At 39.4% G+C, this 20,943-nt stretch overlaps 1 protein-coding gene across 1 annotated transcript; it reads left to right on the top strand.

Annotated features, from left to right (window-relative positions):
• The first annotated feature begins 1,288 nt into the window (after positions 1 to 1,288).
• Positions 1,289 to 19,649, top strand: plcxd3 (phosphatidylinositol-specific phospholipase C, X domain containing 3). The gene is made up of 6 exons (XM_085475723.1): positions 1,289 to 1,604; positions 11,428 to 11,684; positions 11,942 to 12,115; positions 13,625 to 13,800; positions 14,266 to 14,367; positions 15,356 to 19,649. The coding sequence occupies exons 1-6, from the start codon at positions 1,502 to 1,504 to the stop codon at positions 15,510 to 15,512; spliced, it is 969 nt and encodes a 322-aa protein (XP_085331849.1). The 5' UTR covers positions 1,289 to 1,501; the 3' UTR covers positions 15,513 to 19,649.
• Positions 19,650 to 20,943: the final 1,294 nt, after the last annotated feature.

Raw genomic sequence — 20,943 nt, 5'->3', positions numbered from 1 at the left:
AGGTAGTGAGGTGATGGTCCACTCCAGAGTTCACCAGCTTGTCCTTTAGAACCGAGGGAAGAATGGTGTTGAAGGCACTGGAGAAATCAAAGAACATGATTCTCACAGTGCTTCCAGCGGTCTCCAGGTGAGCAAGGGAACGATGTAGGAGGTGAATGACGGCATCATCATTAAAGGGACAGAAGTCCTTTTTTAAGGTTCAGGTTTGTGGCAACCAACCCGGTTTGTGGCAACCAACCCGAAATATTGTTGAAAGCTGACTCTGACATTAACAGCTGTCATGAATTAGACATTTTATTTTATATGATGGCAATTCAGATCCCTTTTTTTCTTTTTAAATATGTATATTGTTCATTTGAACACTGGGTTTAAGGTCAACCAAGGCAAAGCCTATTATTTGAGAGACCTATGTTTATATTGGGAGACATGGCAGTGATTAGTGATTATGCACAGTATTTATGACAATATTGATCTTTTTTCTGTGCTTTTGCTGGCAATGGTTTGATAAACCGTTCCTCTCGTGACACTCCTCCAAACACATAATTGTAGAAAACACAACCAGATGGGAAAACGACAACAACAAAAAAACCTGATTTTGGCAGAGAAGTCAGTCATCTACTTTGCTGTCATTTAGGTAATAAATTCCGTGGAGTGTCTGGACATGATACAGACCATGAAAGAAAAGGTTTTGTATATTCTCCATCTTTATACCATTACAACCTATTTTCTGAATGACTCGTGTTAAGCTGGCCAGCCAGCTGATTGTAATCACACTGATTATGCAGAATGGGTCATTTTCATATAGCTTTCAGTGATTCAAGTGCATGACCTTAGCTCAGACATAGGTTAACTAGGAATTAGAATTTAATCTGTGACCATCTTATGTTAAAACCCTACACTAACTGAACCTTTTTGGATAATGCACATATCCAGTCCTCTAAAAAGATGGCTTTAAATGTCCAAAATGTTCTAACCTCAGTAAAAGCATGTCTTGAATTATGGAATCAGCTTGGCAGACCTTTTTACATAGGCTATTCATATCCAACTATGTGGTTCCAAAATATTTAACATGCTGCCCTCATGTGGGGGTGTTCTGGCAACCTTATGGGTTTGTGTAGTCTAGCATTCATGCTCTGTGCATTAATGCTAAAAACATGAGATGATTATATGTTGCCTTTTATTTTGTAAGTGACTAGTACTGAAACATACCCATTGCGGCGTTTAGGCTATGTTACTATTGGGCGACTAACCGCCGAATGTTGCCATATTTAGATCCATCCAACCGCATTTTCATAAATGTGCAACACGCCTATGTGTGCTGCTGGGGGGGCTGACTTCTCGGTCGCGCAGTTGTGTCTGTGTGTGTGCGTGAGATAGGGATGCTGAGAGAAAGTGAGGCAGGGCGCGAGTGTGTCTGTGTGTAGAGAGAAAGAGAGAGCGCGCGCTCCAGGTTGGCGCAGGCACCGGTCAGGGAGAACGGAGCGTTGTGCAAGGTGGAAGCATGGCTTCGTCTCACGGGAGAAGCGACCTGCGGTTCGCAGACTGGATGGCAAGTTTACCGCAGAGCATGCACACTATCCCGCTCACCAACCTGGCTATTCCCGGTAAGTGTTTTTTTTTTTTTTTAAGACCTTGTCCAAGTGTAATCGGATGAGGAGGATGCCCGTGTCTTTTTAACCTCGCGCATTGCGTACAGCTTTTCTAGTAGATTAGAAATGCACAAATTGACAGTTTCAGATTTGTGTTTTACCGCTTCCTAAACTTGAATTGTGCATTTAATACAACCGTCACTTTCGTTGCACCTCGTTGGAACAAAGGGTAAGACCTGTTGCGCAACCAAAGAAGTACTATGTATTTATAATAGTTCAGTTGCTTGTGTTGCGATCACCTGTCTAACGGTTATCATAATACCCAGCTGTCGTGTTCGTTCTCCGGCCGAGTAAGTATGCACTTAGAAAATAATGATAATAAAGAAAAGGGTCATCTAGAACCACTCTATAGGTTCAGAATAGATGAGCCACGCTGCTCTGTTTGTGCTTTTATGCTGGGGTGGTGGCCACAGGGAGACGGAGTGGGATGGGTGCAGTCTGCACACTCAGATGATCACAGCGCATCCCATTGAAAATGTGCTGTCGGACCTTTATCCAATCAGTGTGCCGGTCTTTTTAACTCCATTCAAATGGGAAATGCTGGTTGTATAGCCCACCACTGATCTGACTGATAGAATGTCTTATTAGCAGCCAGTTAAATCCATATTCACTGCCTAGCGATTATCACACCTCCACACAAAGCGATTCGATTCTTCATTCTTGTGAGTTTCTAATCCTTTGTGCTTCATTCCCTTTCCCCCTCCTTTCTGTCTCACTTTCACTCTTCCGCTCTCTGTCTTTTTCTTGCTGAACTCCCAATACTTGAGGTGTTTATTGGTTGGCATGTGCAACATTGCATTTCACATGCAGATGGATTAGTGGTTGATGTCCAGGGCACGGCATATGACCAAATATGATCACAGCTTTTAAGGATGCCAAGACACATGCAGTCAAATTAGATGTAATGGAATACAAATAAGGACTGGAACAACATAGTATGCATAATCTATGCTTGTAATTTTGCTGAATCATGTGCTGTGCGGAATCACAGTTCATCCATGCCAAGACAGCATGGGAACATGCTCTGTCCCTTTTAATTAGGCATTAATATCTCTCATTGGTTCTGTGGCCTGCAGCTCAGCTGAGGATAGCTCAGTTTATCCTTCATTTGGATACAGATTCTGTAAACATCCACCAAATCTTTGCACTTTCTTGTGTTTGCCTGCACATATTTGCCAAGAAACTCCAGAACACACAGGATTTCTATCCAAGCTCATTATAGCAACAACCATGTGTTCCTATTGGAGTGTACGTCCGAGTTCTTTCAAAAGTGTGCATCTCATATCACATTCTTTTGTCTCATCATTGAACACAGCATTAAGCCTTTGTTCAAGCAGGAATAAAACTGGGACAGGCAAGAAACAAAAAGGATGGGCGATTCATTTCCTCAAATAAGTCTCATAGCTCCACTTAATTGGAAGAATATTATTTCCAGGATGTTACTGGAAAATGCTGCTGTACAAAACTTATTATACAACCGCTGCTGCCTGTTTCTTAGTTTATTTTTCTGTGCTCACTTTTTCAAAATAGCAATTCACCTACCGCAGAGCTTGAAATATCCAGGGAAAAGTAGTACTTTACAGTGTAGGATAATGTGATGGCTGCTACTCCGCTGTTGCCAGAAAACGTCACAGTCTAGCTGTTAGCACACATAACCATCTGAATGATTGACAGTTTATTTTAGGGTACTGAGGTGGCAGATTCATTACTGTCGGATTTTTTAAATATATATATAATGTTTTAACAGCATTTGCTGTGCTTCAAGTAACTGGTTAATGAGCTAATGCTGCCAAATTATTTGTGCATATAGCACATTAAAGATACTCAAAGTAGCAGGTGTTTGATGGCTACAACAGCTGTATAACAGATGTGTAACAGATTGCATGTGCTTACCTGTTACATTTGAGTGGTTCAACCTGCAAAATCTTGTTATGAAAGCAGTTTATATGCTACAGTACATATGATGCTGACTGTGGTTGTTCACTCATTTTAAATTCCTGCTATTTCTTGTTACTTTGTGTGATTGATGGACAATTCAAAAAATTACAATGAGACTGATCCAGTGACGGTAAACTTAGCAATGTCACCTACCTCTGTCAAGTGAACTTAAATACAGGTTATTTACAGTATTTAAATATGAGAGATATTAACAGATAAAAATCTGTTTTCATTTAGAGACACTTAATGAGATTGCACAGCTAGATCCATAAAGTTTTGGACACAGACACAATTTTTGTTCTGTCCATCTGCACTGTAAAGTGTCATCCAATGAATTTTGCTGTGCAACGTATTCCCATGCATAAGGAGCCTCCAACATATTTAATAAACGATGTTGTATTCTATGAATCTTGGACAAAATATCAGGTGTATGTTCTCAGAGCAGCCAGAGTAAGAAATGAGGGTTGAAAAAAACACAGCATTTTTTTATCCTGAGAGATGGTTGCAAAGGAAAGTATTCCTTAACGTTTTGCTCTTCCAGGTAAGGGGCAAAACACTGCAAAGTCTGATCCTGAATGCCAACAACATGGTCGAGACAATCTGAAATAGAGGAATGATCAATTTTGTCAAACTTAGCAGGCCCAGCTGAATTGAAATTTGCATGATTTACCGAGTTCAAAAACACATGTGAATCATTTGACACTTAAAGGAGAGCTGACTCAGTGTGGTTGTGAAACCTGGAGAAGATTTGTCCAGAAAAAAGAAATGAGCTGTGCACAGAGCTTTTTCTTTCATTCTAGAATTACAGTATATAACAATAGTACTGAGGAAGGGTGTTATCTGAGGGAGTCAGATTTAGATGTTTTTAACTGGATGACACTGGGACAGCTCTTGTCCAGTTTATTTGGAATAACTGCACATTTCTAATTTGTTTGTTTGTTTGTTTGTTTTATGCTATGACTCATGACTGAGCACAGTTGCGTTGTGGCTGTTTGATTAATTATGTGAGAATAATACATGCTCTCATTTTCTTAATCCTGCTAATCCACTGCAGACTACGTTGTTTGAGACCTAAGAACATGGTAGCACTTAGGCATGACTCAGCTTTCTGCATTGTCCCTACATGCCACTTTGGCCTCCGGCTGTGCCGACATATCGCATCTATAAAAGTCAAATGGCTTGTGCCTATACTAATTGGAACTAGGTTGAAGGGCTGTGCAGGAGAGGAAAGAAAGACGTAGTAGAATATTAAATATTTGGGTCATTGAAGGGAGAGATGGTGAGGGAGAGGGAGCAGCTACCTTTCTTGTTTTACCCAGGCTGATTAGTGTTTGACTCTTTTCCTGTGGCTACTGTTAAATCTGCCAGGTGAGGGCTGCAGACTGGCTGGCATTCCTCTCAGCAAGACGGTCAGCAGAAAGGTGTGCCACCAGAGATACTGTGAATTTCTTTCTCTGTCACCATGAAACGAGCTTAAGAGGGGGAAGGGAAGATCTGTCACGTTTTTACTACCATAGTAATTAAATGGATTTTCAGTACTTTGTGTGGTGGTAGGTGTATAATTTGAACTATGTGCTCACTGGCATGTACAATATCTGTGTCGTGCAGGTGTGCATGACAACTAAATGAATCAGCACTATAGTGGCAACACAGTATTAGTCACTTATTATGAAATGCTTTTTATGGGTTTATTTAAGCACCTAAAATATTCAAATGTATTGTCTTAATAAATTGAACTGGTGAGTGAAACCATATCGTTCTGGATCGTTAAAGCTACATTAATTAATATTCAGCGATTATGAATCAGAAGAACTGCAAAATAGACTGCTAGCATGCAATTTATATACATTATACATTTATTATTTATATTATTTTTGCCTTAAACAAAGACTTTAGAACTAGCAGCTGTAACCCGTTTACATAGACTTTCTCAGTTACTTTAGAAAGCGATGCAATCTCAACTTTTAGGTTTTTTTACTGTTTATTTCTTATTTCAGAGTACAATGATTAAATGGTGCATCATTCTATTGTGATAATTTGGTCAACACACTTTTTAAGTACTTTATTTACTTCACACCCATGGCCGGTTTCAAATCACCAATTAACCTAACGTCTTTGGACTGTGGGAGGCAGCCTGGAGAAAACCCACTCAAACACAGGGAGGACATGCAATCTTGTCCTCCCTGTGTCCTCCCTTGCTGTGAGGCAAAAGTACTAAGCACTATAACACCGTGCCGTCCCATTCCATTCCATGCAGATAATATTGATTATTTTAATACCGGGGAAGAAGGCTGATTTACACTTCTCTATACTACATTTTCAGGCTCAGGGGAGCCATTCTTCACCTCCTGAGTAACAGCTCAAGGCTTTAGGTAAGCAATGAATAGCATGAATTACCAAGGGGGATGGGTGAAGGCAGTGGTATTAGGTTAAGATAGTCTTGCGAGAAATAACAACCAATCCACTGTAAGAAGAGGCATCTTGAGTTTCAGTGGTTCCCTCTGGATAGAGAAAAAGGCTTGCCCTGGACTTTTAGCTGTAAAAGGCCATTAGTCCCCTGATTAGATCACTTTGACGCCACTTAAACCCCTATAGAGCAAGATGGATGAATGGTATTAGATGCCAAGATAAACACTGGTAGTGCGGATGTTTGAAGAGGGGGAGTCAGTCAACTCAAAGCCACTGAAAAACAGGATATAATGTGCAATACAAAAGCAAAAGGGGGGTCTTTGTTAGAGAGAGAGAGAGAGAGAGAGAGAGAGAGAGAATGCCCATCTTAGAGCTATTTCCTGCCATGGCTCTTTATCTGTGAATCAAGACCCTCCTTAATCTGAGTGAAATTTTGTTTTGCCAAAGATATTGTGTGCATCTTGCTTGTTTGGAGCTCATGAGGATTTTACAGTTAGCAGTTTTGCAAAAAATTCCCTCGTTTGCAGTATTGTATTATGCTGATGCATGATACTCATAATTAGCCACTCATTAGCCAACATCATATATTTGTGGAGTTTTCACTTTTATAAGTTGCTTAAAGAAAATTAAAAAAAATATTGTAGAATCCAAAAGAAATGGTTCAGTGTGGAATTCTCCACTGGCTCGTTTTCCCACCATTTGCAGATAATTGCATTTCCAGCAGAGACACTTATCTTAATAGTCACATAGTCTCAAAGTCAAATAATTCAGCCTCATCAGAAATACAGTGTGCACACTAATGCTCAAACAAGATGGAGAAAATAAAGTGTTAAGACAGGAGAAAAGGAACTGGAGAGTTTGAAAAATAGATGCAAAGAGTAACACTTGCAGAATTACTGTAAAAAAAAAAAAAGAAGTGTAAATGACAAAATTATGTAGAGTCAGAAGCCTATATCTATCTTGTAGTAACATTTAGCTCATCTCCATCCTGTCAGTTTTCATTCTCTTCTCATTTTTTTCTTCTCTTCTCCTCTTTCCTCTACTCAGCATCCTAAAATAGATCTAAAAAGGGTGGAGAGTGGTAATGTTTTGTAATGAAAAAGGGCACAAACCACCAGTGGTTCTCTCTGAATGCTCTGCTCTCATTCAGTCAGAATGACTCAGTTAACAAAGGTCAATTCTCTAAGGTAACAGTAGCAGCACCCAGCACCACTGTCATCAACATTGTCATCATCATCACTCTGTTTCACCTTGTTGAAGTCTTTTTTGTTGTCTCTGTGGCACTCTTGTTCATCTTCTCTCTTTGCAGTTTGAGACTCTTCTTCTTGTGTGCGGCTGATATTTACATGTCGGAGAAAAGAGTTCCCTAAGTTTGCTTTCCAATGAAAGTGCTACACAAGTGACATCTACTTGTATTATTCTGGGATATGTTTTTTTTCAGGGTGCTTTAGTTTTTTCTGTGTACACATCTTCAATTTTAGCAAAGTTAAAGTGATCAAACAGCTTGACAGTAGTTTGTTTGGATATTGTTTGCGGTAGGTAATTCATATCAAACACTGGACTCTATTCCCCATTAATGCCTTTCCCAGTAAAAGTATTTTAAATACAGAGAGGAATGTTCATTCTCATGGCAGTAGCATGAAGATTTTGCGCATTTGTATATTATTGTAATTTACTGTCTGCATTTGGTGACAAAGATTATCCGGTCAGTGGTCTTTTTATTGATTTACCTGCTGCTTTTTTTTCATTCATCATGACACTCGATAGAAGTATCACAGTCACCGCACATTTGCACTCTGGTAAAAGCTAAGAAACAGTTGTACTTCTTAAGCAAACTTAAGTGGGCTGAATTCCTGTGTCAAGTTCTTGATAACATTTACAGAGGATCAGTGTAAAGCCTGGTAACTGGAAAAATCAGGAACTGGCACGAAATGTGCACATCCCAAGACCTGGAAACTGCAGGTGATTAATACTGCTCTGAATGTCACCAGTACCAATCTATGGAACATAAATGATAAACTATATAAGACAATCCACCCCAGTCACAACCTGTTATGTTGTATTTGCTTCTAAAGCTAAAATGAGAAGTATAAGTTTAAAATCTTACACTTTGAAAGGAGAAGTTTTTTTGTCTCTGTAGACAAGTTTGAAATGACTCAGTTCTGAGCTGCTGTTGTTTGTTTTTGTGAGAATGAAAACTAATTGTGTGGATTGTATGTTTCAAAAACTGAAATGCTTCCACACATTTCCAAATGAATGTTTTTCCCTTGAGAAATGGCAGACCATCAAGGTGGAGCATAAACAATAATTAATCACATTCAGGGCTCAGGCATCATAATAGTATTGGAGTGAAGTTCTCACATTTCTGCAAATTCTCACAGATGTTCTGCACATTTGGCAAAAGATTTGGCCCTCCAGGGTTGATACTGTCTCAGCTTTTCCTGTGAGATTGTTTCTCTCTGCAACATGGCATCAACCATGGGCTTTTTGTCATACATATTTATAGAAGTATTTGTTAGCAATGCAAAACAAACCTCATTAGTTTCCCTCAGGTGCTAGGCTTTCATTAAAAACTAATAAAATATAGTTTGTTGCTAGATCCTTGGGGACTGTTAGATTTAATTTATATCTTATAACTGTTCTTCTTTCCCCAAACAGAACAACGCGTATCTCAAGGAGAGTGGCCTATGCAGCTTGATGGGTGTGTAGCTATTAGAAGTGTGTGTTGCAAAACTGAAACAATTATTCAGGTTATTGGTTAAAGGGCAGCAGCCACTTCAAGTGTAAATTAATTGTTTCAGTGATTTTTTTTTCTTTTTAATTAAAGAAGGCCAAACTTACCTTTTCAAACATCTCATATGTGAAGATTTGCTTACTTATTTTTACTTGTATACATTGTGAAGAGGTATTTGCCCCCTTTCCTAAATGTCTTCTTCTTCTGTTATTCATATTTATCAAACAGATGTTAATTAGACAAAATTAAGTTGTAATAGTTGTAAACTTTCCCAAGACTGGCCAGCCTAAATTACTCCAAGAGGTCATCAACAACTCATCCAGTGGTCACAAAGAACCCAGAACAGCATGTAAAGACTCAGTTATGGTCAGTGTTTATGCTCTTTGCCAGAAAAATCCAGAAGGAGAATGTCCAGCTTGGTTGTGGAGCAGGACAATTTATTATCGTTTTGTTTATTCGTATTGTTGCCTTTGCTGCTTAACTAATTTCTCCTTGCGGGACCATAAAGTATTGCATTGAATTGAACTGATCTGAAACACACCAGCAAGTCCACCTCTCAGGGCAGGGATAGCTCAGTAGGTAGAGTGGTTGCCCCATGATCGGAAGGTCGGGGGTTCGATTCCCCTTAACAGCTACCCTGAGGTACCCCTGAGCAAGGTACCGTCCCTACACACTGCTCCCCGGGCGCCCAATGGCTGCCCACTGCTTCACTGAGTGAATGGGTTAAATGCAGAGAGCAATTTCCCCACGGGGCTCAATAAAGTACAATAATGTACACACTTCTTTCAAAGGCTCAAAAACCAACTTTGGCCTAGTCAAAATCTGGATTTAAATCTAACTGATATGTTTGGCATGACCCTGGTTTCATGTTCAGAAACCAACCATACAGTCATGTGAAAGAGTCATTGTCTATTATCACAAGTGGCTGATCAAATTTCTTGCTACCAAGGGTGGCATCGCCAGTTATTACGTTTAGGGGGCAATTACTTTTTTCACATGGGGCCATGTAGGTAGGGGTTGCTTCTACCCCGTGATAGATGAAATCATTATTTAAAGACAGCTTATTGTATTAACTCAGGTTATTGTTGTGTAATATTACAATTATTTAATGATCTGAAACATGTAAGCATGACAAATATGCCAAAAAAAGATGTCAAGATGGGGGCTTAAATAAATTACTTAAATTGTTTGACTTTTTCACCACACTGCAAGGGTCATTTCAGTAACAAGCGCCCTAAAGGCATCAGCAGTAGCGTAGTTTTCAACATTGACTGAATGACTGGATAATGAAAATAATTTTGCGATGATTATGATTTGTTGTTGCGCAACTTTGAGCCCTAAAAAGCAAAGATTTTCTGCAGAGGCAGCTGTTGGAGTCGGTTAAGGTCATGCTCTGCTACGCTGTGACCCTGGTGGTGCGGCTTAGCCAGTAGTGATGCGACTGCTGCCCTGCCCCAGGATTCAGCTGTCTACTCAGCTTATGGTCATTCGCTGTGCTGACTGTGAAGACCTAGCACCGCTATATAGATAGCTGAAGGTCAGTTCAGGCTCTGTGTCAGAGGGGTGGTGGTGGTAGAAGGTGAGGATGTGAAATGTAAAGGGGATAATGAAGAAGTCTCAGTGATTATGAGAGGAGCAGGAGATGTTAACTGCTCAAGCAGAACACACAACCTTCAGGTCTATTTTACAGCTGATCCTGAGTTTGTCTCAAGGAAATAGTTAAATGTCACAAAGGAATCACCATTCAGTGTACAGACTGGCTTACACAAATGTATTTTTTTCACCATTTCAATTTTAATACAACTAAGAAAACATCAACTGTATCACTGTTAATAACAAAATAAATATGCTTTTAGAGGTTTTTCACAGATTCCACTGCCTGTATTCATGTGACTTGTTTTATTTCCTGAGGCTTGTAGATGTCTGTATCTAAGATTTTTGCTGCCACTCCAAAATGATTGTGATCCCCAAGGCTCCAAAGATGACATTTGGAAAATTTCACAGCATGTATCTTTTCAGATACGGTTCCAGAGCTTGTCGGGAAAACTCTGACAGAAGACATAGACCTTTAAATTTTGATCATTCAGAGATATTGGTGAGAAGCGTAGTTGTGTGGAAGCAATTTAATGGCAGGTTCACTTGTTAAGCAAGTGTGTCTGAATTTAAGCAGGAATCCAAAACCAGGCATTTCACAGTTAGAGGTCTATCCTAGTTTAAAGTTAGTTTAAAGTCTTCATATCCAGAGTGGATAAAATAGTTGTCATCCAGGTTGTAAATTTGTTAAGTCAAAGGCTGTAATTTTTCTTGATTCTTTATTTTGCCTTTAATTTACACCAAAACTCAGTTTTATCGGAAAAGGATAATATGTAAACGATAAAACTTTATTAGAGAATGACCATCAGGAATCTGATTTCCTTGGGATTCTGACAGGGACATAACTGGATTTAACTTTGAACTATTAGAGTATAAGTAAGATGGATGTGTGTATGTATGTATATATATATGTATATATATATTTTCTTCTTCAAGCTGTCCGAGTTCATGATTTGCAACCTTGGATGCTGTTTTTCGTGTAGTTAGTTTTGTTACCTTGGTTTTGGGCTATTTCTCAGTAATGACCTCAACTTTCAGTCGTCTCCCACCAGAAACGACACCTGCAGTAGTCAGTATGCAGACTCATGTTTGTGTTTCCCCCAGGATCCCACGATTCCTTCAGTTTTTACATCGATGAGGCGTCTCCAGTGGGCCCCGAGCAGCCAGAGACGGTGCAGAACTTCGTTTCTGTTTTTGGCACGGTGGCCAAGAAGCTAATGAGGAAGTGGTTGGCTACACAGACTATGAACTTCACGAGCCAACTGGAGGCTGGGATCCGGTTCTTTGACCTGCGCATCTCCACCAAGCCCCGTGACCCTGAAAATGAGCTGTACTTCGCCCACGGGCTCTTCAGTGCCACGGTTAGAAAAGAGTAGAGTTTTGATGGTTTTTGATGTGATGACTGTTTAGCAATGCTTGTGGTTGCTAAGTGATATCTAACCATCTCTGTGTGTGTGGCAACATATTTATATTTGAGTGTAGACTGAGAGCCTAATTATACAAGGTCCTTCAGAGATTTGAAGTACACAGTTCACAGTCTGTATGTCTACATTTAATATCATCACTAAAGATTTTAATAATGTGCATATTTTGTTTTTTTTGTTGTTGTTTTTTTTAGGTCAGAGAAGGCCTAGAGCAGATCAGCAGTTTTCTGTCAGCTCATGCCAGAGAGGTGGTCTTCCTGGATTTCAACCACTTCTACGGCATGCAGAACCTGCACCATGAAAAACTGGTGACCATGCTAAAGGAGGTGTTTGGAGAGAAGCTCTGCCCTGTTGTTTTTGCTCAGGAGGTATAAATACACTTAACTTTTAACAGGGAGGAGGAGGGGTACGTGAAGTAGGAGCAGCTGAACATTTTTCTGATGCTTCTTTCGTCTTACCAAGAACATCTTATTTAGCTGAGTTCAAAAGACCTCAAGCAATTATTGTTTTCTCAGCACCGCACAACAGTGATTTTGTGTTTTGATCAGTACCGATGTAGAATTATGGTTATTACATCTCTAATCATAGTTCATTTTTTCACTCAGAATAATAATAATAATAATAATAATAATAATGGATTGGATTTATACAGCGCTTTTCAAGGCACCCAAAGCGCTTTACAATGCCACTATTCATTCACTCTCGCATTCACACACTGGTGGAGGCATGCTACGGTTGTAGCCACAGCTGCCCTGGGGCAGACTGACAGAAGCGAGGCTGCCATATCGCGCCATGCCCATTTGCTTAGGAGACAAGTAGAAAAGTCTCCCTAAGATGAGACTTTGCTCTTTGAAGGTTTTTCAGGGTTTTTTTTGTCTTTTTTCCCATCCAATTGTGGCCCATCTTCATCTCCCACCCTCCCCTGTAACTGAATAACCTAAAATAAGCAGTACCAGTTAGCCCTACAATTCATGAACTACCACAATCGCTGACACCACTCTAAGATGAGCACCTTCCTGTCAGGTGCAGCAGCTGAGTGAAAGAAAAAGAGGGCAAAAAGGCCAAGAGTGACTAGTAGGTTCTGAGAAAACAATGAGCTTCTCCTCAGTGTTTAATTTTGTAGACGGAGACCTGAGACTGTAAGTTTATCTGCCATTCCCTTGCCATCTCTATAGCCCACATTTGCTTTGCTATTCAAAGTTAATCCACTTCAGCACTGTTTTCCAGCACTTGTTTGGTCTATTTTAAGAACTAATATTCAGCTGCAAGCCCATTTTTCAAAAAAATAAATCAGCTCAAATAATCAGCTGGAAAAGAAGATGTGAAGTGTATGCGTCTTGGGATTCTGATGAAAAGGTGTATTTTTGCTGTAATTGACACTCCCTGAGGATCATCTAGCTCATTGCTGTTACCGGTTGCTTACGATTAATTAATATTGCTATCCAGCATTTCTTTCATCGGATGTAGCCAACAAAATGTGCTGCTGATGTCCAGCTATACACATAAGCATGTATTTGTAAGAATGCAACTTGTGGGAGACAGTCTCACTGTTTTTACGTCTGCAAAAATGCTTTCAGAAATGTATCATCACGTTAGAGTCAATGCAATTCACTTAAAATAGATTTTATATGTAGTTTGGTTCACTTACAGCTCTCTGTTGGTGTTTTATTGAGCCACTGACTTCAAAAATAACACATCTGACACCTTCTGTGATAAGTCAGTACTAAATATTGAAGATGCATCACTCTGAGAGAAATTCATTCATTCAGAATTAATTCAGAACTAAGCTGTCAATAAATCAGCTACCTGTTCAGGTTGTTTTATGTTCCTCAGTTTATAACCTCTTGCTACTATGAACACCTCCCTCCCTCACTCAGGTGAGTCTTCAGTATCTATGGGAGAAGGAGTACCAGGTGCTTGTCTTCTACCACCATCCCATGGCCCTGGAGGTGCCCTTCCTGTGGCCAGGCCAGATGATGCCTTCTCCCTGGGCCAACACCACTGACCCGGAGAAGCTGATTCAGTTTCTGCAGGCATCTATCACTGACCGCAGGTACATTTCATATTCATGAATCCAGTGTCTGCTACACAGAGGAAGAAATCAGATAAAATCTGTTGTGTTCCCCACATAAATTTTTTTAATCACTTTAATTAATGATCCATGTTTCATTAACTTGGTTTTATGTTTTGTAACTTTGCAAATGAGCCATAAGGATTAAACACAATGGATCTTTTTTATCATGATGTAGATATATTGCAGTGCTTAGAGGTCTGTACAAATAATTTGACTTGCTTTTGGCTCCTTTGCTTAACTTACTGATTTCATCAGCATGCTGCTACAAGTAAGCAGGCTTTAAAAAGATTAATTGCAGTTAATGCAAAGTAATTAATTCAAAGGTAAAGCAGTGAATTATATAAGAAGTAGCACTTCTGTAAAGCAAATATATTATGGTGACTATTAAAAAGGAAGAAAGTTACAGCAAAGATAACATGTAAACCCTCAACGTTTCTCTTGCAGGAGGAAGGGGACATTCTTTGTCTCCCAGGTGGTTCTGACACCAAAAGCCAGCACTGTGATGAAGGGTGTGGCTAGTGGACTGAGAGAGACAATTACAGAAAGGTGTGCATGCTCATTTATGTGCATGTTTTTGTGCTCATGATCGCTATTATGCTAGGCCTAGCAAAAAATGCATTGTTACCACCAGTGGTGGCACACAGTCTTCTTCCACACATACACAGACGCTCAGTTTTGTGACCAGAGTTATGGAAACACCTCAGGCACCAGAGCCCACAGAAGTGATTTAGCCATAACAGCTCGCAACAAAAAAATCACAAGCGTGTGTACCCTGACAGATACACACTTTAGGAGTCAAATGTGAGTCATTGTGGCATTTTGTAACTACAACCAAAGGCATGGTGGTTTCTACAGGTATCCCCAGGCATTTGACACTGGCCTAATTCGAGTTATTGTTTTTCTTTCATCTTTTTTTTGTCTGGAACAACTGCCATAAACCAGAGGCAATTTTTCCTCACGTTATGTCTCCTCTTTTCAGTTATGGTACACAACTTTTTTTTAAATTATATTAATTTACCCTTAGCTTTATCTGTGTTTCATTCCCTCTTAATGTCCCCAGTTTGTTAAAAGCATCAACAGCAAAAGCATCAATTTTCCTGGCATGAATTATTCATTTGATAATTCCACTATCAGCCTCTCTCACCAGGCATTTAGTTACTTTGATGTAGGCATCCTTCAGAATCCCATCCAAGCGTTTTGCACATAGACTGCCAGCGTTGGACTCAGCATAACAAGAAAGCAAACAACGAGGAGACAACGCGTGGATTTTATTTTTAATTTTTATGCAGAAAGCTGCTCTTCTTTGTTGCTCAGCTCACGTGAACATGTCCGGCATGTTCAGAGTGTCCTTCACGCAGCTGGTGTCTGGCTCGCAGACATCACATGCAGCATCACAGGGATCTTTTATCTCAGCACGCCCCTCTCTGTGTTTAACCAACTGTGAATCATCCCTTCCTCTCTTCCTTTTTTTGACATCATTTTTTTCCCCTTGCACTCTTTCCACTAACATGCTTTTTCTTTTCATTTCTCCCAGGGCTTTACCAGGTATGATGCAGTGGATCAGATCTCAAAGACCCGGGGAGAGCGGCATTAACATCATCACAGCTGATTTCGTGGAGCTTGGAGAATTCATCAGCGCCGTCATCACCCTCAATTATCACCTGGATGACGAAGACGACGATGCGACCTGAGAACCCGCAGCAGGCGTCAAGGAGTGCAGTCACCACCACTGATACTAGTGGTTGCGTCTGTGCTCTCACTCTTTTCTCTTTGGCATTTATTTCAGGAGGGGGAGCTAAACGGCTCCTTTCACTTTATTTAGGGCTATAGTGAGATGAGCGGTCAAATGGAAAAAGGAGATTGAGGAATTTCAAGTTGAGACTGGTAGACATAACGCTGATGTTCGGTTGGAGCACTTTGAGAGTGAGGTTTTGTTTTGTTTGTGTCCAGTTTTAGGGGATCCAAAAGATTTTTGATTATTTTGTTTGTTTTTTCAGGTAAAATGTTTATTTTCTTTACTCCCTGTGCTGTAAAAATCCCTGCTTTGTCCACTGATCAAATGCACTGTTTTCAGGCTTACCACTTCATCACGGGTAGGTTCCTCAGAGCATATCAACCGTCTGCTAAATGTATTGGTACATCAATCGTGGTATTCTAGTGACAGTGACAGTTTTTTCAGAGGCTGTTTATAATAAGTCTGTGTATCTCAAACTTTAGGCCGGTGTAAGTAGCTAGCAGTTGTATGTCTTGTTTGGCAAATCTGTCCAAGTGAATTCTCTCTCTTTTGTTTTTAACAATATGCATCTTTGGTCAGATCACTGCGGGTGTTTTTGAAAACGCCTCCAGCAGCTTGAATGCAGAGTGTGATTAAAAAGTGTTGTTCCAATGTGTTTATTCAATACATAGACAAAAACGAATCATTCCCATTTCTTTTTGAAACTGTATTCCCTCGTGGGATTTTCACCCAGTAAGTCTCCACTGAAGCCAGCTTGCAGCAATGGCGTTTATTAGACACCTGTGTACTCTAAAACTATTTATCGATAGATTAAAATGATTCATGCAGTAATTCAAAACCATATTGCAAGAGAGAGTGAGAGTGCAGCTTGGCTGGCCGACAAGTGTTCTAATCATGTAAGATGGATACACAGCGGTCTCTTGTGCATGAGCACTAAAACAGTAATTTTCACATTATCTGTTTGATTCATATTGCAAGACAAGCATCAGTTCTCACTGTTGGAAATGAAGTTGATGAAGCAAGACATTTCTAATGAGAAGGCATTCAGTGTGACTTTTTTTTTTTTTGCATTCTGTCGTGGGTGTTGAGTCGTGATAGCCAAGTATAAAAATACAGTATATCTGGGTGCCACCGTCTGCATTTCCTTTGCTCATTGCTTGCCCCCAGTCTGCATGTATCTGCAGATATATGTCTGCATATATATATATATATATATATATATATATATATATATATATATATATATATATATATATATATATTAGGGGTGCAACGATACACAAAATTCACGGTTCAGTTCGATACTTTGGTGTCACGGTTCGATATTTTTTCGATACAAAAAAAAATGTTCATGCCTTTTTAATTTGTCATTGATTAAATTTTCACGGCACATTCCGCACCACATCTCTGTGCGTCCATCATTTGTTTGAAGCCAGCTCACCTCCTGCAAATACTTTTCCGCTTCTTTTGTGGTTCGGATTCCTGACATTTCTTTGGAGGTGGAGGAACATCACAGTAATTGCTTAAAGGAGCTTCTTCGACATCTTTAAGAGTTCTAAACAAATGTCTGTCCTCCTCCTGAAAATCTTATGTACGCAAACACGCGTTGCAACTTCTTATCTTGTGCACGTTTTTTATTTTGACAGCGAATGCGCACCTGCGGACCACTTATGTGCAGCCCTGGTTATTTAGCTCGTCATATTGCAGCCACAGAAATTCTTTTGTCCATGAAACCATAAAGCTGCACTTTATTTTTGCCTTATAGTCTGATTTGTCATAACTTCTCCGTTTTGTGGTAAGCTTTTCTTTGGCTGCCACTTCTTCACCCTGACCTGTCTTATTTGGTCGGGACGTCGTCGATTTTGCGAGCCCTGTATCTGATTGAGGAATTACTCATCTTTGGAAAAGAGAGTTTATTACAGAGAAATGTCTCTTTCCAAAATAAAAGCTATACTATACGCTTCTTCTGAGCTATACTCTCAGCAGCATATTAAACATATCAGGTCCCCATAAGGAGAATCATGTGCTAACGGCTGTCTAAATGACTTGGGTAAAGTTTGTAGCATGCGTGCTTGTTGTTTTTGTCTGCTTCCACTTGTCTTTGCACTAGGATGATGTCGGCGTAAATGTGCAGTCATATTCGTTGTGTTCCCACTAGTGCTGTCAGCGTTAATCTCGTTGAAATGACGTTAACGCCACAACACGGCAAATCTCCGTTAACGAGCTACCGCGGATCGCCCCGTGCGTGGGGCTGGACGGCCAACACGTTAACGAGCTAACTGCGCTAACACACTAGCTCCCACCCATGTAATTGAGCATTGTGGCACATCCAACATACTGTTTTACTTTAGTCCATGACGCGCTTACCTTCAGGGTCATACGTCACATGAAAACCAAAATAGTTCCAAACGCCAGATCTGAATGAGGGTGGGGAAGGTTCACTTTGCCATGTTGCAAGGAGAGCTTAACTTCTGTCTCGCTAGCTTGCCCTGCGCTCAGTGAATCTGCGTTCGACTACTCCGCCTAGGCTGCACTGTCGAGCGCAGATCCACTGAGTACTCAACACAGACAGCATCGTCAGAAGGAAAGTTGATAAAATAAATTACAAATTTTGTATTGTTCGATACAAATGCGTACCGAACCGAAAGCACCGTATCGAACGGTTCAATATCGATACAAGTATTGTTGCACCCCTAATAAATATATATATATATATATATATATATATATATATATATATATATATATATATATATATATGAATGAGTCACCCTGAGCTCCATCACTATATCATGTATTTCATAATACTAGGTGACTGCTTCACAGCCACTCAGAGACTTATTGTATTTAAAAAATAAAAAATAAAAAAAAAATCATAATTTAGAGTCAGGGGTCCTGATTTGGCAATGATGTTTTATCACTAGGAAAATAATACAAGAAATATTCAGTTGAGATATATGTGCAACTCTTTAGCATCTTCTTATCGCTCATGTTTATGAATCCCTCAATTTCTGCTGTATCAATGTTAGGGCAATACATTAATTTCTTATTTATATTTGGTGCATGTCATTCTTTCGCTTCCCGGGTTTAAATCAAGATGGAAAAGTACAAAGAAATGAGATTCAAAAAGACATCTTTTGTTGCAAGGTTTTATGCATGGAAAACACACACACACACACACACACACACACACACACACACACACACACACACACACACACACACTAGTCAAATATCCACACACCTCATGGTCTGTGTGGTATTTTCTGTAGAGAATGTATTCTGCCAGGACAGTGTTAAGAAGTTCAGTAATGTAAAGCCAAAAACAGAAAACTTTACTCTTTGGATTGGTGAATGTATGTGTCTCGTGCGTATCTGTGCCATTTCTAAAAGTTTCATGTGAGTGACTGAGTTTCAGCTAGAAAGTCATGTTTGTATTATTATGCTTCAATGTGAAAATGAGTTCAAGTTTTAGAGTTTAAAGATGTGGTTTCATGTTAAAATGTTTTCTATCGTGGAGAGTTTCTACATACTGTAACTGCAAATAGTATACTGCCGATAAATTGTAAGATATTTAGATTATTATATCGTCACTAACAACATTTTCTTCGTTTTAGTGAACTACCACACCGCCCGCATTTGTCATATTTATTTTACACTTTACTTTTTTTTGCATGAACTGAAATCTTCTACATACTATACTGTTTTCTGTACACCTAGAGGGTCCATGAGGTTTGTGCATAAATTTGATTATTTTCTGCATATTGTTGTTAGGAGCATGCGTGCATCTCAGCTGGAAATGTTCCTTCCCTTTAAGACAAATGTCTAAATTAATTTATTTTTTAAAGGTTGCACTCTTACTAGCCCATGCAGATCATGAATGAACCCACACAAATGAGCAGACTTTAAAATGCTTGCAAACCGTGTTGTAAGGACATTTGTGTCTCTCCTGGTCCAAACTGTTGTCACTGCCTTTATGTTCTGATGTGAAGAGTCCTTTGCTGTTGTAAAACTCGGAAACCTTTGTTCAAAGTGACTCTGTTCTAAGTGGAAAATGGCAGATCAAATAAAGCTTCTATGCCTATTAAGTGAAGTATCATTTCCTCAGGAGTGTCTGGCTTGTTGAGTGGTTAGTGGTTGCTTGGTTGCTTAATTGCTTGACTGAAAAACAAAATCATTATTATGGCCATTATAATAAAATTCTAATCTAATTCAATCACTAAATGGCGGTACTCTAGATCTAATGTAGATTTTCAGCTTTTAAGCCAGCATAGCTGCATTTTTTTTACTCGATTTGTGCAGAGGAGCATCTTAAAATCATCCTGTTTCCAGGGTGATGTGGATGGAGGTGGGTGGGCAGCGGCACCCAGGGTGACCTTACTGAGACTGTGTTTTGTAATTCAGCATCTGCCATTCTGCAGTAAGGCGTTGCTCATGAAGAGGAAATAAAGATAACTCAGGTGGAGAGTAGCCCCCTGCATCTGTGCACCTTCGAGAGTATCTAATATGATGACTAATATGATGCACTTATTAGTTATTACAATCTTTTTTTGTTAGGTTAATGTTTTTAAGCATGTAGTTATTCGCTTAAAAAAGGTTAGTTTTGATGCAGTTCTCATGTTAATGCTGTTTTACTCTTATTAACAGAGGTTAATTGACTGAGTGCACTCACTGCTGTGAGCAGTCATCAACCTTCTTTGGAAGCTGCGGTGTGCAATAGCAGAGTGGTTTTGATAGCCACAGACTAGCTCAATGAATGGATATTAAGTGCTTTGATTGCACATTACAGTAGTTTTGGGAAGGAATGGCACAGCTACTTCCCTTTCTCTGTTTATATTCCTTTCTATGTGATATGAGGATTCTTTAAATGTTCTTGTAGTGTGCTTTTTATTTGTTTTCTAAACCATGTTAATGGACTGATGGATGACATGCCAAGAAAAAAAAATGAACGGAAATAGTCTTGGATGTTATTGCTGCAGTCATTTTCCCCCGAAGAAATGATAAAAATGCCAATGTGTTGTTGTGCTTAAAAATGTGTGCATGTTTGGGTCTGTCTGTCTTTTTTTTTTTCTGTCACGCACGCACAAGCAAATAGACAGATGAAGAGGAGGTAGAGGTGTAGGAGGTAGAGATGATGGCATTCAGACAGTTTAAAGAGGGGCAGCAGTGAAATGCACAGTTTCAGAAAAGTTTGAAATGTGTGGAGGAGGAAGAATAATTTTACCAGCCACTCTTGTTTCTAGTTCTGAAGTCCTGATTGCTGTTTCTCTGAGGCATATGTATGTATGTATGTATGTGTGTATATATATATATATATATATATATATATATATATATATATATATATATATATATATATATATGGTAATGTATAGTAAATCCTTTGA

Source organism: Copadichromis virginalis, linkage group LG12 (genome assembly GCF_057382275.1).
Source record: "Copadichromis virginalis isolate Kocher_CV1m ecotype Utaka linkage group LG12, C_Virginalis_male_GT1.1, whole genome shotgun sequence".
Taxonomy (NCBI): domain Eukaryota; kingdom Metazoa; phylum Chordata; class Actinopteri; order Cichliformes; family Cichlidae; genus Copadichromis; species Copadichromis virginalis.
The sequence above is the reverse complement of the archived record's forward strand: the minus strand, read 5'-3'. Positions and strand labels throughout refer to the sequence as shown.

Bases quoted from the DNA above. Each gene is read 5' to 3' on its own strand.
- plcxd3 (XM_085475723.1), top strand. From the start codon at position 1,502: ATGGCTTCGTCTCACGGGAGAAGCGACCTGCGGTTCGCAGACTGGATG. The intron at 1,605-11,427 runs GTAAGTGTTTTT...TGTTTCCCCCAG, and splicing joins CACCAACCTGGCTATTCCCG to GATCCCACGATTCCTTCAGT. The intron at 12,116-13,624 runs GTATAAATACAC...TCCCTCACTCAG, and splicing joins CTGTTGTTTTTGCTCAGGAG to GTGAGTCTTCAGTATCTATG.